The sequence below is a fragment of the Oryx dammah genome, unplaced genomic scaffold (genome assembly GCF_014754425.2).
Source record: "Oryx dammah isolate SB20612 unplaced genomic scaffold, SCBI_Odam_1.1 HiC_scaffold_4, whole genome shotgun sequence".
Lineage (NCBI taxonomy): Eukaryota > Metazoa > Chordata > Mammalia > Artiodactyla > Bovidae > Oryx > Oryx dammah.
In genome coordinates, this window is record NW_024070188.1 from 40,154,132 (window position 1) to 40,179,900 (window position 25,769).

Genomic DNA, 25,769 nt, shown 5'->3' on the forward strand with positions numbered 1-25,769 from the left:
AGCCTGATAGGCTACAGTCCACCGGGTCGCAAAGAGACATGACTGAGTCACTTCACTTTCACTTTTGGTCAATAAAGCCATGACTGAGTCACTGAGCTTCAGTGAACTGATAACAACAAAAATTCGAGTTATCTTGCAAACTCTTTCCCATATGATAATCCCTTAGGATATTTAAAAATCGTATCAGCAAGCCACTGAGCTAAGATTAAAATACTATGTTTCCTGGGTCATATTTAAAATCAAAGTGTTCTACTTACCTTTCTATTATTTTAGTTATTAAGGGGAGGCAGAACTTTTTTTTTAACATTGACATGAATAACAAGAAAAATACCTAGACCTCATTCCTCAAGGATAATCTCCTCTGGTCAAGTGAAGTCAAGCCTCTCGGATGACATCTGGTACCATACCTGTCCTGTGTATGCAAACTCCAGAGCCTGCTTTAAGCCAAGACTGGTCACACCGTGTAAATTCACCTCGTCAGCACCACTTTCCACCATACAAAGACTGAACATGGCCTGAGGTAGGAGAGAAAGGAAGACAGTTACGGGACTTAAAAAGCAAGGGAACACAATGAAGTCCTAGAGAAACTAAGAAAGAAACAAGTTAAAGATTGATTTTGGTTTCTGAAATGCTTCTACAAGGCTTCCTTCACACAAGCCCCTGCAAATCACTCTGGTGTCCGGTTATAGTAACACACAAAGGGTCCCGTGTGCCTCATACACAGAGTAGCATTGAACCCCGCAGCTGTTCTCTGGGGGTGACTTGGGTTTAGGTTCTCCCCATGAACTCACTGTCCACATCCTGGGGTCCCAGAGCTAACCTGAAATGGGGAGCATTCCCAAATGTTCTCGCCAACAGGGCACGGGAAGCAGTGCCTTGTTCCCTGACTTCTCTGCCTTTTCCCTGCCTCATTTCAGTGACGCCTATCTTTCCTCACACCTGACATACATCACACTCTATTCCAGTGGTTCTCAAAGTGTGGCCCCTGGGTCAGCAACATTAGCATCTCCTGGGAACTCCTTAGAGTGTAAATTTAATGGGGCTCTAACTTAGATATTGGAGAAGAAAATGGCAACCCACTCTAGTGTTCTTGCCTAGAGAATCCTGTGGACAGAGGGGCCTCGTGGGCTGCTGTCCATAGGGTCTCACAGGGTTGGACACGACTGAAGCGATTTTGCATGCATGCATGCATTGGAGAAGGAAATGGTAACCCACTCCAGTACTCTTGCCTGGAGAATCCCAGGGACAGAGGAGCCTGGTGGGCTGCCGTCTACAGGGCTGCACAGAGTCAGGCACGACTGAAGTGACTTAGCAGCAGCAGCAGCAGCAGCAACCTAGACCTGGAGAAGGAAATGGCAACCCACTCCAGGATTTTTGCCTGGAAAATCCCATGGACAGGAGAGCCTGGCGGGCTAACAGTAACCTGGGCTGTAATGGGCCATCCAAGTGACTCCAAAGCTTACCAGAATCTGAGAACCACGGACTTAAGATACTCAGTGAAAATCAATCTGCCCCCAAACCAGTTCTCCAAATGGCCAACTGATTGAAAATCAGTTTGTCAAATGAAAACTTTGAAATTTTAAAAAATGCAGGAATTTCCTGGCAGTCCAGTGGCTAGGATTCCGTACTTTCACTGCCAAGGGCATGCGTTCGACCCCTGGTCAGGGAACTAAGATCCAACAAACCACGTGGTACAACCAACACTAAATAAATAAAATTTAAAACACTGAAAACCACTAATTTGTACACCTATAACAAGTTCAACTTAACACGTAATAAAGAAAATATTCTATTTTGGACCACTGATGATGAAATACACTATTTAGAAAACTGTACCTTTATGTAGTGAAGAATTAACCTTATCCAAAGGACCTCTCTGGGCCTAAGAATATCCTGACTGAAAGGAGCATCTCTGTTCTCTGGGGCTATGGCCACTGACAGTATAGCAACATGATTTGTGATGGGAGCTTTGGTTCATACTGTATCAGCTGAGGGTAAGAGACCAAAGGTAGTAGTCTGACCTCCAGGAGAGGCTAGAGATGAAAGGTCAGCCACATAGGATGACTGTGAGTAAACACCAATAAAAACTCTGGACACCAAAAACGTGAGAGAGCTTCCCTGGTTGGCAGTCCCCTGTGCATACTGTCACAGTGTCTGGTCAAGAGTGGGCAAGGCTAGGACTCCACAGGTGGAGGAGGGCCAAATGCTCCATGTTGGGTCCCTTTCTGAACTCTGACCTTTGTGTCTCTTCCCTTGGCTGGTTCTGATTTCAGTTGAGTTGCTCAGTCATGTCCAACTCTTTGTGACCCCGTGAACTGCAGCATGCCAGGCCTACGTGTCCATCACCAACTACTGGAGTTTACTCAAACTCATATCCATTGAGTCGGTGATGCCATGCAACTGTCTCATCCTCTGTCGTCCCCTTCTCCTCCCGTCCTTTAATCTTTCCCAGCATCACGGTCTTTTCAAATAGTCAGTCCTTCACATCAGGTGGCCAAAGTATTGGAGTTTCAGTTTCAACATCAGTCCTTCCAATAAATATTCAGGACTGATTTCATTTAGGATGTACTGGTTGGATCTGCTTGCAGTCCAAGGGACTCTCAAAAGTCTTCTCCAACACCACAGTTCAAAATCATCAATTCTTCGGCACTCACCTTACTTTATGGTCCAACTCTCACATCCATACATGACTACTAGAAAAATCATAGCCTTGACTAGATGGACCTCTGTTGGCAAAGTAATGTCTCTGTTTTTTAATATGCTGTCTAGGTTGGTTATAACTTTTCTTCCAAGGAGCAAGCGTCTTTTAATTTCATGGCTGCAGTCACCATCTGCAGTGATTTTGGAGCCCCCCAAAATTAAGTATCTCACTGTTTCCCCATCTATTTCCCATGAAGTGATGGGACCAGATGCCATGATCTTAGTTTTCTGAATGTTGAGTTTTAGGCCAACTTTTTCACTCTCCTTTTCACTTTCACTAAGAGGCTCTTTAGTTTTTCTTTGCTTTCTACCATAGGGGTGGTTTCATTTGCATATATGAAGTTATTGATATTTCTCCCAGCATTCTTGATTCCAGCTGTGCTTCATCAAGCCCAGCGTTTCTCATAATGTACTCTGCATATAAGTTAAATAAGTAGGGTGACAATGTACAGCCTTGATGTACTCCTTTCCTGATTTGGAACTAGTCTGTTGTTCCATGTCCAGTTCTAACTGTGGCTTCCTGACCTACATACAGGTTTCTCAGGAGGCAGGTCAGGTGGTCTGGTATTCCCATCTCTTTCAGAATTTTCAACAGTTTGTGGTGATCCACACAGTCAAAGGCTTACGCATACTCAATAAAGGAGAAATACACATGTTTCTGGAACTCTCTTGCTTTTTCAATAATCCAACAGATGTTGGCAATTTGATCTCTGATTCCTCTGACTTTTCTAAATCCAGCTTGAACATCTGGAAGTTCACAGTTCACATGCTATTGAAGCCTGGCTTGGAGAATTTTGAGTTTACTTTACTAGAATTTGAGATGAATTAATTGTGTGGTAGTGTGAGCACTCTTTGGCATTGCCTTTCTTTGGGATTGGAATGAAAACTGACCTTTTCCAGTCCTGTGGCCACTGCTGAGTTTTTTAAATTTGCTGCCATATTGAGTGCAGCACTTTCACAGCATCATCTTTTAGGATGTGAAATAGCTCACCTGGAATTCCATCACCTCCACTAGCTTTGTTTGTAGTGATGCTTTCTAAGGCCCACTTGACTTCACATTCCAGGATGTCTGGCTCTAGGTGAGTGATCACTTACCTGGGTCGTGAAGATCTTCTTTGTACAGTTCTTCTGTGTATTCTTGCCACCTCTTCTTAATATCTTCTGCTTCTGTTAGGTCCATACCATTTCTGTCCTTTATATTGACCCCATCTTTGCATGAAATGTTCCCTTGGTATCTCTTATTTTCTTGAAGAGATCTCTAGTCTTTCTCATTCTATTGTTTTCCTCTATTTCTTTGCATTGATCGCTGAGGAAGGCTTTCTTATCTCTCCTTACCATTCCTTGGAACTCTGCATTCAAATGGGTATATCTTTCCTTTTCTCCTTTCCTTTTCGCTTCGCTTCGTTTCACAGCTATTTGTAAGGCCTCCCCAGACAAAGGTTCTGATTTGTATCCCCTGTAATAAGCCATATCTGTGAGTATACAAGCTTTCAGTGAGTTGTATGAGTCCTTCAAGCAAATTACTGAACATGAGAGTACTATTTAAGCTCATACTGCTGTTGCTGCTAAGTTGCTTCAGTCGTGTCCAACTCTGTGCGACCCCATGGACGACAGCCCACCAGGCTCCCCTGTCCCTGGGATTCTCCAGGCAAGAACACTGGAGTGGGTTGCCATTTCCTTCTCCAATGCACGAAAGTGAAAAGTCAAAGTGAAGTCACTCAGTCGTGTCTGACCCTCAGCGACCCCATGGACTGCAGCATACCAGGCTTCTCCATCCATGGGATTTTCCAGGCAAGAGTACTGGAGTGGGGTGCCATTGCCTTCTCCGAAGCTCATACTAATATTTTTAATTTTAAAAAGTGATTTTTTTGTTTTGCCAATAGATTAATATTCATATTATAGCAATATTTTATTCTGACAAATTCATTTTTGATCTTCACAATTCTTTATGTTTTAAATTAATATGTATGGGATGAGTGGATTTAATTGATGGTCCATTATTCTTTCTGGGGGGTGGTAAAGAATCTGTCTGCCAATGCAGGAGAGGTGGGTTTGATCCCTGGGTTGGGAAGAACCCCTGGAGAAGGAAATGGCAACCCACTCCAGTATTCTTGCTTGGAAATCCCATGGAAAGAAGAGCCTGGCAGGCTACAGTCCATAGCATTGCAAAGAGTCAGACACAACTTAGTGACTAAACAACAACATTCTTTCTTGAGGTCCTCATTTCTATTTCACACAGTAGAGTTTTAAGTTTCATAATGAATAAGATTCTCTTTGATAACTTATAGTTAACATTATAACTTGTTAGAAATACAAAATTACTGTTCTCTTACCATTTGAGAAATTTTGTAAAGAGTATTTTAAATGCTTACAATGTGAGAAAATAAATAATATTCAAAGTGTCCTAAAGATATTGGGAGTATGTAACATGTAGTATATGCAATTGTATTTGTAAGATTAAATAGCAAACATTCAGAATATATTTAACTTTCAAAAATTTACTTTATCATGAATAAATGAAATCTGATATTCGTTTAGAAATTGTCAAAGGTGAAAGGTCAATATGGCAAATTTGACAACTTGGTGAGTTAGTGAGTTGATCTGACTTCCCACTGATGCCATTGGCAATAAAGGTATTACGCATAGGTTAAGAACTCTAGAGGCAAAATTACATAATACTTGATAGGTGAAAAACAATGATAAACAGCAAACTTGTAACCAAAAATTAAGAGTTTGAACAATCACAGGTGACTCAGACAAACACATACCCTCTCTGTGATTTAGTTTTCTTATCTGAAAAAATGGGGCTAAAAATTGTACCCATTCATGAACTTGAAGATTATATAATAGTACATATGAAGTATTCAGTAGAGTACCTGATATATGGCAAGCTCTTAGTGAAATAATTTATACTTTATGATAACAATGAAATAGAACAAAGCTTCTCCTACGTATTCTCTGGTTAAAATGATTGACATATCAGAAGTATCAGTTCTGAGAATTTTTTATTTTGTTTTATTTTTTAAATCAAATATGGCTATAGATAAAAATGCTCATAGGAAAGACTTAATGTTAAGTGGATTCTGCTTAGGCATTTGTAGATCTGAAATTTAAAAATTAAAAAGCATAGGTTACAGTACAAAACTTTCAATCTGTGTAACTTGTGGTGTTGGAGAAGACTCTTGAGAGTCCCTTGGACTGCAAGGAGATCCAACCAGTCCATTCTGAAGGAGATCAACCCTGGGATTTCTTTGGAAGGAATGATGCTAAAGCTGAAGCTCCAGTACTTCCACCTCATGTGAAGAGTTGACTCATAGGAAAAGACTCTGATGCTGGGAGGGATTGGGGGCAGGAGGAGAAGGGGACGACAGAGGATGAGATGGCTGGATGGCATCACTGACTCGATGGACATGAGTCTGAGTGAACTCCGGGAGTTGGTGATGGACAGGGAGGCCTGGCGTGCTGCGATTCATGGGGTCGCAAAGAGTCGGACACCACTGAGCGACTGAACTGAACTGAATTCTAAATTTGTTTCTAGACTTCTTATAGCTTCTTTTAAAAGAAACTGAAAGAAATTTCAGCTGTTTTCAGTGTCCTTTTTTTTTTTTTACATTAGATGAGTGTTTCAGTTTTTAATATTCCCCACATTAACTTGATTTTTTTCAGGTTTCCAAAGTTGTAATTGCACCTGATATGATAACCAGCTGCTCTTCATCAACCCATATACAGAGCAGGACAGAAATGACTCAAAGTGCAAAAAAGTATCTGGGTTAATGAAATGGTAAATGTTCCTTTTTAGAGTAAGGTTTAAATAACACAACAACCTGCCAAGGGAGTTTTTTGAATCAGTTTTCATAAGGATCATTCAAAAGCAACCAAGACAATATTGCATACAACAGGTTTCCATCCTCAACCAGAGATTTGTGAGCTATGAACCTGAAACCTGGCTTGGCAGAGCTGGGAAAATAATGTAACCCCTAAAAAATGTTACATGTTTGTATAAGCAACACCAAATTGGTCACTGTGGTTATATTATAGAGTATAACTATAGAGGGGAGGAAGGAACTACTATTTACTCCATTTACATATAACAGTATCTGGATCATTATCATGAACACATGTTACCTGTGTATTTCTAACTGTCTTTTGAAAACTGTCATATTTTTAAGGTCATAGGTTGTGCAGGAAGATACATCTGATTCATATCCTGGTTCTATAACCTGCTTGGTCATGGAGGCTATTTACCTTGAACATGTGGCCTTTGGATAATTTGTTAACTTCTCTGAACCTCAGGCTGATATCTGTAGATGGGGACAATAACAACCTCACAAGGTTGACTTGATGTTTAGATACAATTATGCTTAATGTCAAGCATAACCCCAGCACAGAGTAGATGCTCAACAAATAGAAACTCATTTCTAATCCAGAGTAAGAAACAGCCTCCTCCACCTGCCCTCTGCCCAAATCCATTCCTCTCAAAGACTTTCCTAATGACAATTCCATTCAAAATTCCTATGTCTGGCCTCAGGACTTCATATTCACCACATACTCCTACACGCTACTTTAAGGACTGACTCCATTGTACAAACCATCACCTCCATTTCTAAAAACACCTAACTTCCATTCTGATATCATATCATTTGGTCTTAGAAACTTAATGTTACAAACAACACATCATTTTAAAAAATCAGCAAAGCTTATTAACTAAGAACAAGTGAAAAAGGGTCCTTCCCTGGTGGTCCAGTGGCTAACAATTTGCCTGCCAATGCACACGACATGGGTTTGATCCCTGATCCAGGAAGATTCCACATGCTGTGGGGCAGCTAGGCCTGTGTGCCACAACTACAAGCTCACCTAGAGCTTGTGCTCAGGAACAAAAGATGCCACCACAATGAGAAGCCCACATGCCTCAATGAAGAGTAGCCCCTACTTGGCTCAACTAGAGAAAGCATGCACATAGCAACAAAGACCCAGTGCAGCCAAAAATAAATAAATAAAATTTTTAAAAAGGGAACTAAGAATTCAAAGTCAATGTCGTGAGTTTAATAAATTTACTAGGCACCTCAATTAGGAAGTGCCTCATTGCTGCTGCTGCTGCTAAGTCGCTTCAGTCGTGTCTGACTCTGTGTGACCCCATAGACAGCAGCCCACTAGGCTCCTCTGTCCCTGGGATTCTCCAGGCAAGAATACTAGAGTGGGTTGCCACTGCCTTCTCCGAGGAAGTGCCTCATTGGGTAACACCAAATGAGAAAGAACCCAGCCATCTGACACAGTGAAATGCCAGCCGCCTAGGCTACCTAAGCTTGTTAAAGAGTATCTGGAGACCTGCTAGAGCCCACGGGGAAGAAAGGAGTCTCCTTCGGTAGCAGAAGAGGTGATGAGACCAAGGGTGTTATTTTGTAGCATCAAACTTACTGAAAAGTTAAACTGCAATGTGCATAAAAGTGAGCACCATATTTGCCTTCTCCACCATGAAGCCCCTAGACCCGAGCATTACCTACATGTAATAAGCACAGGGCAATGAATGAATGCATGAATGAATGCCCTGACAAACTCTTCAAAAATTCAACAGCAGATAATGACCAGCTCTTCTACATCATCATAAACAAAAATAATTCAACATAAGAAAGAATTTCTGGATATAAGGCATTTTAGACCCTGGGATAAAAAAGTAACAAAAGTTAGAGAAAGAGTATCTACCAAATTAGTTCAAAGCTAGACATTTAGGAAAAAAAGTAAGAACATATGGCAATGTCCTCTATCAAGCCACAACATTCTGCCAAAGCATGGGAGGCTTCTGCTTAGAAACAAGAAAACACTGCACAGACTCTTTCTTGGTTCACACTGTTTTGTCTTTGGGAGAGCCTTGGACAGGCTGAGATTTACAGTCATCACATCTTCCTCTTGGCTGTTAATGTGCTGCAACCACCACAAATCTTTCTAATGGAAAACCCAGTTTGTGAGAATACCATCCACTTGAAGTGCCTACCACAGAGAGAGTTGTGGATTTACAGTGTGTCATTCCTTCTGTAATTCACACGGAAATGACATGAATTGAGTCCTAAAATCACAGCACATGAATTAAGTTTCCTTGGGTCACATTAGTTGTCATGCAGTCACAAGATGAGCTACAACCAATTTTAGGTTGGGACTTGGTACATTATGCCACAAACTGACCGATGGCAATTGTACTACACCCTCAAAGATAAGTAGAGTGACAGATGACAGGCTTCGTTAGGCACTTAGTTGGTGAAATATGACCTCTACCTGGTAAGCTACATGTAGCTTTGGAGTTGCACTGGAGAGGGGCAAGATGTATCGTGAGTTCTCATTTCATCAGGAACAGAAATGATTTTACAGATGAAATAATTAGATTGTTTGGGGGTATATTCAACTCATCTTTTGTCAGAGATAAACAAAAGTAAACATGTCTAAGGGAGGTATAGAAAAGAGCAATTCGCAAAGACTGCGGCAGATCCAGCCTGATCCCCAAAGCCTTTTATATATTCTGTAATTAGTGATGTTTACAATGGCTATGAGGCATTACAGAGATAGGAACTAACCTCTGAATCAACAAAGATTACATTTTGCTCAATTTAGTGTTAATGATGATTATCCTTTATTGCATTTTGGTTATACCTCACATATAAAACAGGTAGTAAATCTCAGTTGATGAGACTGTTCAATTAACCACAATAGCCCATTTCCTTGATTTTAAGGATAGAAGGGTCTTGACCATAGTTTCAGACTGGACTATTTACCTTCTTTATCTCACAAATGCAAAAGCAACCCCAGCCATTTGAGGAGCTTCATTAAGCTGAAAGAGCGGGGATATTTGGTTGGAGTGTTTTTTCCTCCCTGTACATTTATGGCTTTTTAAGATTCTCAAACAACACAGTAATACTCTCAGAGAATAAAATGTCAGAACAAATGAAAACAGTAAAATAATATTACTATAAACATAATCAGACAGAAAAAAGGTGAATTTCTTTCTGAAATACCAGTTTTCCCTCACCTTAACCATGTAAAGAAAAAATCCACCTTATATGCTAAAAATTGTGAAACATATTGATTTTCCCAACATCTTCAAATACGTAGCTTGTTTACTCCAAGAATCTGTGTTTCACAGCTTTGCTCTTGGCATGTTACTTCTTAAATTAACTACATGGTGATAATGAGCCCTTCAAAACCAGCATGATTGTGGTTTATCCTGCTTCTCCTTAGAACTCTCCTCCTCCTAGATGTGGCCATATTTCAACTACTTGGGTCCACTGAGGAAAAATGGAATGGAAAAAGGACACAAATCAAGTTGTTCTTTTCTTAGCTAAAGAGACACTACACATGAAAATCAGAAACCGTTTGCCCATCATGAAGTCAGGTTATATTTCTCTTTGTCACCAGTTAGACACTCTGGAAAATGACACCCACACATCTGGTTTTAGCCTTGGGTCACCCTTTCAGATCCCTCATTCCTTTGATGCCTCTGATGTTATCATCTTTGTCGTTGTTTAGTTGCGAAGCCATCTCCGACTCTGGGGACCCCATGGACTACAGCTCACCAGGCTTCCTCTGTCTGTTGGATTTTCCAGGCAAGGATGCTGGAGTAGGTTGCCATTTCCTTCTCCAGGGGATCTTCTTCACCCAAGGATTGAACCCACGTCTCCTGCATCAGCAGGCAGGTTCTTAACCACTGAGCTACCAGGGAAGCCCTCTGGTACCTTCTAGTGTATGGTTGTATCCCATGGGTATGGGATTTCAGCACTTCACTATCCACCATATAAAGAAATTCATTCTTTTTAAATGTCTTTCAGATACTTAAGGGGAGAAGGCAATGGCACCCCACTCCAGTACTCTTGCCTGGAAAATCCCATGGATGGAGGAGCTTGGTAGGCTGCAGTCCATGGGGTCGCTAAAGAGTTGGACACAACTGAGCGACTTCATTTTCACTTTTCACTTTCATGCACTGGAGAAGGAAATGGCAACCCACTCCAGTGTTCTTGCCTGGAGAATCCCAGGGATGGGGGAGCCTGGTGGGCTGCCGTCTATGGGGTCGCACAGAGTCAGACACGACTGAAGTGACTTAGCAGCAGCAGCAGATACTTAGGGATGGCACTTTTACTCTTCCTTATTGAATAAACTTGATAAGCTATTATTGTATGAATCCTTCCTACACAGAGACCTTTTTGGTCTGTCTTCATACGGCAGACATTGGCTCAATCCTGTCTTTCAAAATTTACTAAGGACGCAAGGACTAAGACCAAACCTGGATCACATTTTGACAGCTGTCCTAAAAGGCAGAATTCGGGGTCCACATGAAAGAGCGACCATGCAGATGTGAAATAGAGTCTGCATGAATCAGGGGAAGGAGCTATGAAGAACGGAGAAGGCAATGGCACCCCACTCCAGTACTCTTGCCTGGAAAACTCCACGGACGGAGGAGCCTGGTGGGCTGCAGACGATGGGGTTGCGAAGAGTCGGACACGACTGAGCAACTTCACTTTCACTTTTCACTCTCATGCATTGGAGAAGGAAATGGCAACCCACTCCAGTGTTCTTGCCTGGAAAATCCCAGGGATGGTGGAGCCCGGCGGGCTGCTGTCTATGGGGTCACACAGAGTTGGACACGACTGAAGTGACTTAGCAGCAGCAGCTATGAAGAAAGGAAATTTTTAGAGGGCTGTAATATCAGATAAGCTTGAAAGCCTTAAGAGAAAAGGAAGAGGTGGAGTTACTGAGGAGGCAGACTGATTCTGTGTTGATTAAAATATAATAGGTATTAAGGGAGAATTCTGTAAGACACGTGGACTTCCCTGGTGGCTCAGACGGTAAAGCGTCTGCCTGCAATGCGGGAGACCCGGGGTTCGATCCCTGGGTCAGGAAGATCCCCTGGAGAAGGAAATGGCAATCCACTCCAGTACTATTGCGTGGAAAATCCCATGGACAGAGGAGCCTGGTAGGGTACAGTCCATGGGGTCGCAAAGAGTCGGACACGACTGAGCGACTTCACTTTCTGTAAGACACAGAAGGGGCTCTGATGTGGCTTATCAGAGCTGCACAGTATGTGTCTTAGGTATCATAAGTAAAACTCTAGCTTTTTTTTTTTTTTTCTGTAAATGGAATTTTAAAATTGGAGGGTACTTTAGAGATCACTCACCTCTGGCTGCTCAGCATGTGGTCCCTAGGGCAGCAGTACCGGCATCAGAGAGAACTTAATAGAAATGCAGACTCTCAGGTCCACCCACACCTACTGGATGGAAAGCTGCTCTTTAACATGGGCCCCTAGTAACCCACACGCACTTCAGAGTCTGAAAGATGTAGCTGTAGTCAGTACTCTACCCTTTCAACCCTCCCTGCCTATCTGAATATTTGAAGTGATGAGACACCCAATACTTGCCTTCTCCAGGAGATCTTCTCAATCCAGGGATTGAACCCAGGTCTCCTGCACTGCAGACGGATTCTTTACCAGCTGAGCCACAAGGGAAGCCCAAGAATACTGGAGGGGGTAGCCTATCCCTTCTCCAGCAGATCTTTCCAACCCAGGAATCGAACCAGGGTCTCCCGCACTGCAGGTGGATTCTTTACCAACTGAACTATCAGGGAAGCCCCAACACATCACAGGAGAATGCAAAGCATTAGCAATACTTTCAGAATATTGAATCATAGTCACCCTCCTGACAACTTTCTCCACTTGGTCTTAGTAGAAAGTCAATAAATTCACTCTCATTTCTGCTTAATGGCCTTTCCAATATGTGATAACAGCTCTTAAGTGTATTGGAAACAGCACCTACTCCATATTATCTGGGTCATAATAGGTTAGCACTCAAGGTCAATGTTAGGAATCCTGCAATCCAGGCAGGAGACTAGAGTTCAAATTTTAGCAAGCAAGAACTGATCTCCAGATATAAGGTGAAGGGAGGGGAAGTTACTGCTTAGTTAAGGACAGACCCACAGTTCTAAGAACAAGGCCTTTAAAAGAGTAAATCATCCCATGTTCTTAGGTGGCAGCAGTGGTAGGAGCCTTCAGACAAATCCATCACTTTACCTTCCAATTCCTAATTACTTCAGTTGACTTTCTCTGGTCCGTCTCTGTCTTATATTTTCCTGAAGAGGAAATTTGGGTGGCCACCTCAAAGTTACTATTGATGCAAATCCCTTAGACTCATTTTTACAGAATTCAAAAGTAGAACCTTTTAAGGGTTTTCAATTTGCCATAAAGAATGGCAAGGCAACCCAAGCAAAAAACGGGCAAAAGACATGAACAGACATTTCTCCATAGAAGATATACAGATGGTTAATAGGCACATGAAAAGATGTTCAACACTGCTAATTATTAGAGAAATGCAAATCAAAACAACAGTGAGATATCACCTCACATCTATCAGAATGGCTATTATCAACAAGTCTCCAAACAACAAATGCTGGCGAGGAGTTAAGAGAAAAGGGAAATCTTGTACACTGTTGATTAGAATTTAAATTGGTGCAAGCACTATGGAAAACAGTATGGAGTTTCCTCAAAAACTGAAAACAGGATGACCGTATGATCCAGGAATTCCACTCCAGAATATATACATGGAAAAAACCAAAAACACTAATTCAAAAAGATACATGCACCTCAATGTTTATAGCAGCCAAGACAAGAAAACAACCAAGTGTCCATTAGCAGACAACTGGACTAAGAAGATGTGGCATGTATGTGTGTGGAATGGAATGGAGTATTACTCAGCCATTAAAAAGAATGAAATACTGATATTTACAGCAACATGGATGCACCTAGAGAGTATTATGCTTAGTTAAATAAGTTGAACAGGCAAAAACACTGTATGGTGTCACTGATATTTGGAATCTAAAAAATAATACAAATGACTGTATATGCAAAACAGACTCACAGATATAGAAAACAAACTAGTAGTTACCAAAAGGTAGACAGAAGGGGAAAGGGACAAACTAGAGGTATGGGATTAACAAACTGCTCTATATAAAAATTAGACAAGCAATAAGGATATACTGTATAGCACTGGGAATTATAGCTATCATCATATAATAACCTATAATGGAGTATAATCTGCAAAAACACTGAATCACTATGCTACATACCTGAAACTAACATAATATTGTAAATCAACTATACTTCAACTTAAAAAAAAAATGCCGAAAGAAAACAAAAGAAGAACACCAAGGTAGTTTCTTGCTTGCCCAGACTAATACTGGTAGTGACTGGTGGAGTCCTGTTGAGAGCTGTGAGGCCCCATCCAGGCTCAAGTGAGAACAACCAGGATCTAGTTATTACGTCTGTCATATGGACAGAAAGGGAGCAGGAGCAGATGTACGAGCCCTGTACCCTAGAGTACGCATATGTACGATCACTAAAACAGTTTCTGTCCTAAAATTCATGACATCGTCATATAAAATGTTTTACCTCTTTTATATACAGAACATTTTTGAAGAATGTTGAGATAATAGCGTGGGAACACCTCAATTATCACTTTTTAGTCTACTCTTTAAAAACTCAATGTAAGTTAATGATTGTTCTTAAAAATTTAGCCCCAAATTTCAATAGTTCCTCTTTTATTTTCAAAGTCCTCCCTTAATATCTTTTTCTCCAACATGCTTACATAAGAGACGTGTAAGACTATAAATACAGGCACCCGGTCCAGCTGTGCCATCTCTTTTCAATCTTTCCTTTTATTCACCACTTTGGTTTGACAGCTGTGAATCAGGCAATACACACTGAAGCCACTCTCCCCTTGTTAGGCGTTCACACAGAGGAGGGCAAGAGGCCCGGCAGTTAACACACAGTTTTCTCTAACTCCATTAGTTGCCAGGCAACCACTTCACTGGAACCTTCCTGATGCAAGGCAGAACAGGCCAGTTTAATATAAAGTGTTTGGGTCATCCCATATGCTCAAGTGCACTCCTGCAAACACATCTGATGCTTTGTAGATGCAGGCTACATGCAAAGTCTCTACATCTTACAAAACCGGAGGAAAATAGTTTAAGAATAATCTGCAAGAGTTCAAATACTTTCAAAAGTAACTAAATGGAGAAGGTCTTTTAATCCATGAAAATATATATGCATAGATATATAATTTTTAAAGTGATGTGAATGATTTGATATGAAAATCACTCTCATCACTTCAGAGTCACATCTCTCTAAATGAGAAGAAAACTGATAATTCAATCCTGGATTCCTATCCAGGCATGCAGGCCCAAAATCCAATCAATATCAGATAAGCTAATTAAAAGCAATTGATTCGGCAAGCAGCTGGATCATCCCACAGTGTGGACAATTCATTTTGAACCATTTTTTTTTTTAATAAAAATGATAAACAGAATCAGGGCTTATCTATAGATTCCAATAATTCTTTCACCAACTCATCAGATTCACATGATCAGCTATCTTTTATACCATGTCCCTCTATTATAAAACATCTGTCTCTGGTCAATACTCAATTTCTAAAGGTTTAAAGTCTTCATCAGCTTCATTATACTTCAAACGTGTTCTTGTTCTTTCCAATGAAGCTAAGGTTGACTATTACTGTGATTAAATAAGCATGAGTGAAATTGTGATTTTAAATAAAGCAGTGTGAAAGTCATAAATTTAAAAGCATAAAAAAGATATGGCGGAAAAAGCAAAAAAAAAAAAAAAAGAATCTTTCAATACAAACCTAAATACATACAAAGAGCCTAGCACAATGACTGCAGTGAATTAAACAAGGAAAAATTAGCTGCTATTATTACAAGTATTTATCTAGCTTCACAGTGTTTATATTCCGTAGAAATGAATCAGTCTAAATAAAGGAATAAAATGCAGACCAGAGTTCACCATTCTCCACTCACTATAATGAACCCAGTGCACTAACAGCACAATAATGAAATTAATGGTTATCTGATCCAAAATGTTAATGATTTCTCTGGCACTGATGTACATAATTTTAAAAGGGGATGTGACAATGATTGTTTAGAAGCTCTCAGCTTTCTATTTAAAGAGGAAATAACAGTTGATCACTACCACAATGAACTGGTACTTCACCTTGAATAGACAAAGGGAATATTGTTTATAATGAATGTGTTCAGTTTCAAAAGGAAATTATGAATCCATTTTAACAACATACAAAGCAAAACCCTAACCCCATACACACTGTGGTGCTCACAAGATCCTATCTCACAGTATATCTACAATCAGCCTTCTCCTGGTTACTCAAGCACTGCAGCTTCTATAACAAGACAGATGTGTGGCTGTTCATTGTCAGCCAGGCAATTAATGCTTATCGAACATCCAACGGGTGTAAGGCTCCGTAACAGACTGTCTATAAAATGTCAGATTGACTGCTTAATTTGGCTTTACTGAATGTCAAGGCCATCATTAATGGTGCTATTTTTTCTGGCTAAATTTAAAAGCTAGTTCATGAGGCCTCTTCTTGGTAGATATTAACTAAATGACTAATCACTGGATAAAAGTTGCAGAACGCCAACATCTACTCACAGATAGCACATGTTTATGACTTAGGTGAGAAATTCAACACATTTTCAACTGCGATTATTTCTGTCAATGTCTAAGCCTCCTTGGAGAGCTATGTTTGTTTGCAGGGCTTGTTGGTTTTGTTTTTTTTTTTTAAAGTCACAACCACCCTAACAAGTGTACTGCAGCATTTTAAGTACCTCTTCTGGACCAGATTCTAGTATTTTTGGAGTTACAAGCTGAATAGAAGCAACCAAATGCTACTACATAAGGTCCCCAACTAATTAGCCAGTGACTCTAAAACTTATGAGTAGCTAGCTTCTAGTTTTCCCAGGGTCTTAATTACCTATCGGCTTCAGGTGATGTAGCACATGTCCAACTAGGCCAGCTAGATCCGAGAAAACAGCAAGACATCTGCTGTGTCACAAGTCTTTGGAACTGAGCACTTAAGTTCCCTTTCTAGAAGTACATATCCACAAGAATCTAAGAAGTTTTATATTGGGGAGCTAGTATGATCATCATTCTCCTAGGTTTTAACTCAATCTCAGTATCAGTAAGGCCGTATTCTCAAGTGTGAGAAGAAAACAAATTCAGTGTCCCAGTGTCCCTGAGCCATCCTTCTGCTCCCCTACCTTCACACCAGTTAGATTACACAGAGATCTGGACAAATAAAAACAAAAATATTATTTAGTATTAATGAAGATTGCTTTTACTTGTGAAAGGTGAAACAGGTATCACTGCCGCTGCTGCTAAGTTGCTTCAGTCGTGTCCAACCCTGTGCAACCCCACAGACAGCAGCCCACCAGGCTCCTCTGTCCCTGGGATTCTCCAGGCAAGAACACTGAAGTGGGTTGCCATCTCCTTCTCCAATGCATGAGAGTGAAAAGTGAAGTCGCTCAGTAGCGTCCGACTCTTCACGACTCCATGGACTGCAGCCTACCAGGCTCCTCCGTCCATGGAATTTTCCAGGCAAGAGTACTGGAGTGGGTTGCCATTTCCTTCTCCAACAGGTATCACTGGTCAGTTTTATATTCACAACTGTATATATGGACGCAGGCATTCTTGTCACTGGTGAATAAATACAGTCCAAATTCCATAGGAAAAAGATTTAGCTGACTGTACGTATGACTCCAGAAGTTTACAAAAACTAAATGGTGACTTTTGTTTTTACTATTTTCTAGTTATATACTTAATACATAAATATAGTCTTCTTTAAAAACAAGGTTATAGATAAAATTAAAGTCTTACTTTCTGAGAAAGTAGTATTTGTGCAAAGATCTGAAGGGAACAATGGAGAAAGTCATGTAACTATCAAAGAGAAGAGTAATACATGCAGAGGCAACAGCTGTGCAAAGGCCCTGAGGTGAGCATATGCCAGGCATGTCTGAGAAACAACAGAGATCAATGTGATGAGGATGCAAGAGCAAGAGTCATGGGAAAGAGGCCTGATGATGTAGAATCAGGTAAACTAAAAGACACTGGCTTTTACTCTGAATGAAAGTGGAAACCATCAGAGAATGTTGAGCAGAAGCAATATAATCTGACTTGCTTTCAAAAAGATCACTGCAGCTGAAGTACTGAAATAGACTCCAAGGGCTCAAGGATGAAACCAGAAAGATAAAATAGGAGAACACTGAAAAACTCCAGGAAAAATGATCCCAGCTTGCACCAGGGTGGTAGAAGTAGGAATAGCTGGGGTCTCAATATATTTTGAAAGTAGAGACATGGAGCTTACTGGTAGTCTGGAAGCAAAAGAAAGAATTCCCAAAATACCCAGCAGTTTGGGGCCTGCACTATCCATAGAGTCACTGTGAACTGAAATGGAAAATACTATGCAATAAGCAGCTAAGTGGGAGGAAACTGGGAGCCTGATTTAGACATATTTGTCATGCCTCTTCAACATCTAAGCAGAGATACTAAGCAAGAAGTTGGATATAGGGAAGGGTCCATTCTGGAGATATAAACTTGGAGTCATCATCTGTGATAATAAAGCTTATTTTCAACTTGATTGGGTCACAGGAAACCCAGATATTTGGTCAAACATTAGTCTGTGTGTTTCTGCATGAGAGTAACATGTGAATTGACAGTCTGAGTAAAGCAGCTGCTGCTGCTGCTGCTGCTGCTGCTAAGTCGCTTCAGTCGTGCAACCCCATAGATGGCAGCCCACAAGGCTCCCTGGGATTCCCCAGGCAAGAACACTGGAGTGGGTTGCCATTTCCTTTTCCAATGGATGAAAGTGAAAAGTGAAAGTGAAGTCGCTCAGTTGTGCCCAACTCCTAGCGACCCCATGGACTGCAGCCTACCAGGCTCCTCCATCCATGGGATTTTCCAGGCAAGAGTACTGGAGTGGGGTGCCAGTGAGTAAAGCAGACACCCTCCCTAATGCAGGTGGGCCTCATATAATCAGATGAAGGCTTGAATAGAACAAAAGGCAGAATAAAAGAGGATTCTCTTTGCCTGGCTGCTTTTACACTGAGATGTTGGCTTTTCTTTTTTGGGGCCACACCACACAGTTTGTGAGATCTTAGCTATGACCAGGAATTGAACCCAGACCAATGGCAGTGAAAGCCCTAAGTCTTAACAACTGGACCATCATGGAACTCCCATGACTTTTTAGTGCTTTTGGACACAAAACTAAAACACTGGCTCTTCCTGGGTCTCAGACTACAGCTTTCACATTGGGACTACATCATTGGCTCACCTGGGTCTCTAGCTTGCTGGCTGGGTAGATCTTGGGACTTGTATTTGTATGAGTCAATCCCTTATTAAAAAAAAAAACTCTCTATATAAAATCTTATTAGCTCTATTTCTATAAAGAACCCTGAATAACATATCATTTATATTACATATATATGTATAATGGGGCTTCCTTGGTGGCTCAAACGGTAAAGAGTCTCCCTGCAATGCAGGAGACCAGGGATTGATCCCGGGGTTGGGAAGATCCCCTGAAGAAGGGAATGGCAACCCACTCTGGTATTCTTGCCTGGAGAATTTACAAAGAGTTGAACACAACTGAGCAACTAACACACACATGTATGTATAATACATACACACATATACACACACACATAAGACAGCATGAGATTATCATGAAAGCTGCTACAGACAGAGAAAAGTATAAGGACCGAGTCTGGGTCACTTCATTTTAAGAAGTTGGGGAGAAGAGACAAACCAGCAGAGAATATTGAGAAACATCAGTCAATAAGTGGGTTAAAAAACCAAAACCCAAAAGCCAAGTGAGGACAGTGCTTCAAGGAATAGGAAGTAATTGAGATGAGGATGAGTTAGAAAAAAGCAGACTGGAAACAGGTGTTGGCTTTGGCTTTATTTTATTGACAATTTCTGTTATGCTCTTAAGTGAGATTCGGTTCTCAATTCTTTTGCTGCCCTTTCTTTTTTTTGGTAACAGAATTACATCAGCCTTATAAAATTAGGTGTGTGGCTTTCCATTTTCTTCTAGACTTTAGAATAGGTTTATGGGAAACAGCTGTTACATAAAGAGTTAGTGGTACCAGTATGTAAAAAATCTAGGCCCACTGCCTTTCTGAGGAGCACACGGAAGAACTGTACAAAAAAGATCTTCACGACCCAGATAATCATGATGATGTGATCACTAATCTAGAGCCAGACATCTTGGAATGTGAAGTCAAGTGGGCCTTAGAAAGCATCACTACGAACAAAGCTAGTGGAGGTGATGGAATTCCAGTTGAGCTGTTTCAAATCCTGAAAGATGATGCTGTGAAAGTGCTGCCCTCAATATGCCAGCAAATTTGAAAAACTCAGCAGTGGCCACAGGACTGGAAAAGGTCAGTTTTCATTCCAATGCCTAAGAAAGGCAATGCCAAAGAATGCTCAAACTACCACACAATTGCACTCATCTCACATGCTAGTGAAGTAATGCTCAAAATTTTCCAAGCCAGGCTTTGGCAATATGTGAACTGTGAACTCCCTGATGTTCAAGCTGGTTTTAGAAAAGGCAGAGGAACAAGAGATCAAATTGCCAACATCTGCTGGATCATGGAAAAAGCAAGAGAGTTCCAGAAAAATATCTATTTCTGCTTTATTGATTATGCCAAAGCCTTTGACTGTGGATCACAATAAACTGGAAAATTCTGAAACAGATGGGAATATCAGACCACCTGACCTGCCTCTTGAGAAATCTGTATGCAGGTCAGGAAGCAACAGTTAGAACTGGACATGGAACAACAGACTGGTTCCAAATAGGAAAAGGAATACGTCAAGGCTGTATATTGTCACCCTGCTTATTTAACTTCTCTGTAGAGTACATCATGAGAAACGCTGGACTGGAAGAAACACAAGCTGGAATCAAGACTGCCAGGAGAAATATCAATCACCTCAGATATGCAGATGACACCACCCTTATAGCAGAAAGTGAAGAGGAACTAAAAAGCCTCTTGATGAAAGTGATAGAGGAGAGTGAAAAAGTTGGCTTAAAGCTCAACATTCAGAAAACGAAGATCATGGCATCTGGTCCCATCCCTTCATGGGAAATAGATGGGGAAACAATGGAAACAGTGAGAGACTTTATTTTGGGGGGGTCTCCAATCTCTGTGGAGATGGTGACTGCAGCCATGAAATTAAAAGACGCTTACTCCTTGGAAGATTTTTTTTGACCAACCTAGATAGCATATTCAAAAGCAGAGACATTACTTTGCCGACTAAGGTCCGTCTAGTCAAGGCTATGGTTTTTCCTGTGGTCATGTATGGATGTGAGAGTTGGACTGTGAAGAAGGCTGAGTGCCGAAGAATTGATGCTTTTGAACTGTGGTGTTGGAGAAGACTCTTGAGAGTCCCTTGGACTGCAAGGAGATCCAACCAGTCCATTCTGAAGGAAATCAGCCCTGGGATTTCTTTGGAAGGAATGATGCTAAAGCTGAAGCTCCAGTGCTTTGGCCACCTCATGCGAAGAGTTGACTCATTGGAAAAGACTTTGATGCTGGGAGGGATTGGGGGCAGGAGAAGAAGGGGACGACCGAGGATGAGATGGCTGGACGGCATCACGGACTCGATGGACGTGAGTCTGAGTGAACTGCGGGAGATGGTGATGGACAGGGAGGCCTGGCGTGCTGCAATTCGTGGGGTCTCAAAGAGTCAGACATGACTGAGCAACTGAATTGAACTGATACAGCTACTTTGACTATTCCTCCAATTTCTTATCTCTTCCCTTTTCTTTTGATTCAATTCTGGTAATTTATATTTTCTTAGAAGTTTGCTCACTAAGGTTCTAGTGTTTATTGGTACAAAGTTTCTATGGTTTCTTTGATAATCATTTTTCCTTTCTTCATCTATAAATGTCACCTTTTTCATTTTATATAAATTAAAAAAATTTGATAATATTAATAATAGCTTAAGAATATTGGATATAAATATATATATATATGCTGTTTCAAGAATACTTGCTTTTATTCATATTCCCTCCCAACTATTTTATTAGGGTTTGTTTTATAATTTCAGCTTTTGGATTTGATAGCATAGTTCATCATTCTAGATCTTTCCTATTTTTTTTTAATAAATGCAAATGGCTTGGAAAGGACATTGTGATGTGGCCCCCGGTCACCTTTAATGAAGAATCTGTGGTCGCAGCTGCTGGGAAAACTGTGGGCAGACAGACTTCAGCCCCCAGCCTCTTCAGGGACTGCCCAGCTTCTGACAGTACCTTGTCCAAGATCCTGCCCCTTCCTGGGTGGCCCAGAGCCAGTGAGTGATCAGTGCAAGAATATAAAGTCCTGGACACCTTGGCCCAAAACTAAAGGGCATTTAGCTCCAGAGTTTCCTGTAGAGTCAGCTGAGACTGTTGTTGGACTGGCATCAATGGTCAGCTTCTCCTCCTAAACCCTGCTTTCTCCACCTCCCTCTGTGGGTGCTGACTTCAAAGTCTTCTTCCCAGGGAATGCAAACTGCAAAGAAGGCTATAAGTGTCCTTCAAATTCATGTTAAGAACAATGCTTTAATTAATATTCAGTTTTAAATATTTTGTAATTCTGATGTTTTCTTTTTAATTAAGGAATTAACTGCTTTTTAAGAATAAAAATTGCAAGTATAGGGGTGTGAGACCATTAATTTTTGTTACTGATTTCTGCTTTTAATAAGTTTCTTATGACCTACTTACAATGTGGTTGGAATGACCTAGTTAACTACAATTTTTACAACTACTTTGTATGTGTTGAGAATGTGTGCTATCCAGATCCTCTAGCTACATTTTTATTATTTTGAGTCTATATGATCTGTGAGTTTCAGAGAGAAGAGTGCTAAAAATCTCCCACTATGACTGAGAATCTGTTGATTTATCCTTATGATCCCTGAAAGTATGGACCCTGATTGTGGGGAAGTCTGAAGGCATAAGGAGACGAGGGCAACAGAGTATGAGATGGTTGGATGGCATCACCAATTCAAAGGACATGAACTTGGGCAATCTCCAGGAGATGGTAAGGGACAGGAAGGCCTGGGGTGCTGTAGTCTGTGAGATTTGCAAAGAGTCAGACAAGACTGAGTGACTGAACAACAACAAGGTTCATAACCATTACCTTTGTGATGGATTGCTACTTTGGTCAGAATGTCACTTTTTGTCCCTTCTAATTGACTATGCCCAAGGCTTTGACTGTGTGGATCACAACAAACTGTGGAAATTCTTAAAAAGATGGGAATACCAGACCACCTGACCTGCCTCCTGAGAAATCTGTATGCAGGTCAGGAAGCAACAGTTAGAACTGGACATGGAACAACAGATTGGTTCCAAATCAGGAAAGGAGTATGTCAAGGCTGTACATTGTCACCTTGCTTATTTAACTTATATACAGAGTACATCATGAGAAATACTGGACTGGAGGAAGCACAAGCTGGAATCAAGATTGTGAGGAGAAATATCAATCACCTCAGATATGCAGATAACACGACACTTATGGCAGAAAGCGAAGAAGAACTAAAGAGCCTCTTGATGCAAGTGAAAGAGGAGAGTGAAAAAGTTGGCTTAAAGCTCAACATTCAGAGAACTAAGATCATGGCATCTGGTCCCATCACTTCATGGCAAATAGATGGGGAAACAATGGAAACAGTGAGAGACTTTATTTTGGGGGGCTCCAAAATCACTGCAAATGGTGACTGCAGCCATGACATTAAAAGACACTTACTCCTTGGAAGAAAAGTTATGACCAACCTAGACAGCATGCTAAAAAGCAGAGACATTACTTTGTCAACAAAGGTCCATCTAGTCAAAGCTATAGTCTTTCAAGTAGTCATGTATGGATGTGAGAGTTGAACCACAAAGAAAGCTGAGCACCAAAGAATTGATGCTTTTGAACTGTGGTGTTGGAGAAGACTCTAGAGAGTCCCTTGGACAGCAAGGAGATCCAACCAGTCTATCCTAAAGGAAATCAGTCCTGAATTGAAGCTGAAGCTCCAATACTCTGGCCACCTGACGTAAAGAACTGACTCACTGGAAAAGACCCTGATGCTGGGAAAAACTGAAGGCAGGAGGAGCATTGGATGTCAGAGGATGAGATGGTTGGATGGCATCACTGACTTAATGGACATTAGTCTGAGTAAGCTCCGGGAGTTGGTGATGGACAGGGAAGCCTGGCATGCTACAGTCCATGGTGTCTCAAAGAGTCAGACAAAACTGAGCAACTGAACTGAATTCTGTTCTTAAATTCTAGTCTGGGCCATATTAATATTATCATATATACTTTGTTAGTGTCTAATATATTTTTCTGAGGCATGCTTCTTATAAACAAAATATACTTAGATTTATATTTTTAATCGACTTAAGTTTGTTCCTTTCAGTGAATGACTTTGAACAGTTCACATATATCATTACTACTAAATATTACTACTAAAATGTTTGTTTTGGCCTGACTTCTGCCATCTTATGTTGTGTTATAATTTTTCACATTTTTGTTTCTTTTTTCCCTTTGTACATATGCAGCATTGAAAACAGTTTTCTTCTTTCAGTATTACTTAATGTAAAATCTCTTTCTGACTATATCAATAACCATTTTCCACTGCTGTCATACTTTCCACCATTTGTTGAGTCTGTCGATAATTCTGTATTAAGGCAATGTGACATTAGGTAGTTTTATATTAATAACAGATAAAGCCCAAATTCCCATGGCTTCACTCATGGCACATCCCAGTGTGAGTATTCCTTCATAAGCCACTGTGCACATGGTTTTTTAGGGCCCTTTCATCTCATGGATCTTCTCTCCTCCGAGTTCTTTCAATCTGGCTTGTAGACAGAGAAGTAGACTGTGGAGCAGGTGTATCTGCTCAAAACCACTTTGTCCCATGAGCAACTTATACCTTTTCCTCATACCCTTTTGGCAAGAACTTGTCCTGTGGCCCCACCTGGATGTAAGAGGTGTTAGAAAATGAAAACCACAACTGAGTAGACACTTAGAAGCAACAACTCCAGCAGGGGATGGGATTAGCTGGCTGTATCTGCCACATTCCGGCTTCTGTGCATTCCTGAATTATGTGGTTTGTTTATCGCTACCTCAAGCATGGAAAACCCTGGCCCCTTAGCATGCACAATTCATTTCTTTATGCTCCATGCTCTCACCCACTTAATCCTTGCATGAATCCCAGCCTTCTGTTCTGTGTTTGGCATTATCTGTTCCATCAGCCCTTCTCCAGAATGAGATGCTATCAGCCTCCCATTGGGATGCTACAGGTAAGCAGACCAGTTACTCTCCCAATGATGAGGGTATTCCCTCTGTTGGCCTAAACCATGAATGAGAATGCTGGGAATACAGAAATTTCCCATTGGAATTAGCTTTGCCATCTGTCTCTGAGCTCAAGTAAAATCTTTTAGACACAACCAGACTCAGCTTGTTAATCCCCCAAGTTCCTATTTACTTTCTGGCAATTATATCCATCAGTCTTTATAGTTAACTTTGCTATATGTTTCACTGCCTTTTAATTTTAAATCCTTTTTGATAGATTGCTTTTAGCAACACACATGATTTCACCATAAAAAGTCAATTCCTATTTATCTAGAATCCACAATCTAAGAAGCCTATTTACTTCTTGTTTCCATGGCAACATAAATGAGGACTGAAATTTGTATTAGACACCTTTAAGGCAGGGAAAATGCCAAATGGTTTTTGAATCTCAAAAATACTAAACTTCATCAGAATGGCTTAGCCCTTTATATGATAAATCACATATCTCTTTTTACTGTATCAATAATCATACTTATAGGTAAGCAGACCAGTTTCATATAAGGTTTCACAGCTACTGTATCAGATACAATAATCTAAACAATGATCTAAAAAGAAAAACATTTTCCCTTAACTAAATATTTAACTAACATATGTTCCATTTGTCCAACTGATAAATTATCAACATGTGCTTTAAAGTCTACTCACTATAAAGCCAAAGTGTGCATTTACTGTTTAGGGAGAGATTTTTAAGGGGAAGATCAGTGAAAAAAGATAAAAGAAAAATGAAGAAAAGAGAGAATAGTGATACAAAGTAAAGCAAATAGACACACAGAGAGATGCAGAAACAGCCAGGACAGCAAATTAGGAAAAAAAGTACAGAATGTCAAAAAGAGTACCATGGACCAAGAGGTAAAGGAGAGAAAAATCAATCA

At 40.6% G+C, this 25,769-nt stretch overlaps 1 protein-coding gene across 2 annotated transcripts in view; it reads right to left on the minus strand.

Annotated features, from left to right (window-relative positions):
* The window catches only part of KLHL32 (kelch like family member 32), a 230,930-nt gene that overhangs the window by 130,717 nt on the left and 74,444 nt on the right, over window positions 1–25,769 (minus strand). For both annotated transcript variants that reach the window (XM_040239146.1, XM_040239145.1), the window contains exon 4: window positions 408–515. In XM_040239146.1, coding sequence (XP_040095080.1) covers window positions 408–515 — 108 coding nt within the window. The remainder of the gene's footprint in view (window positions 1–407; window positions 516–25,769) is intronic.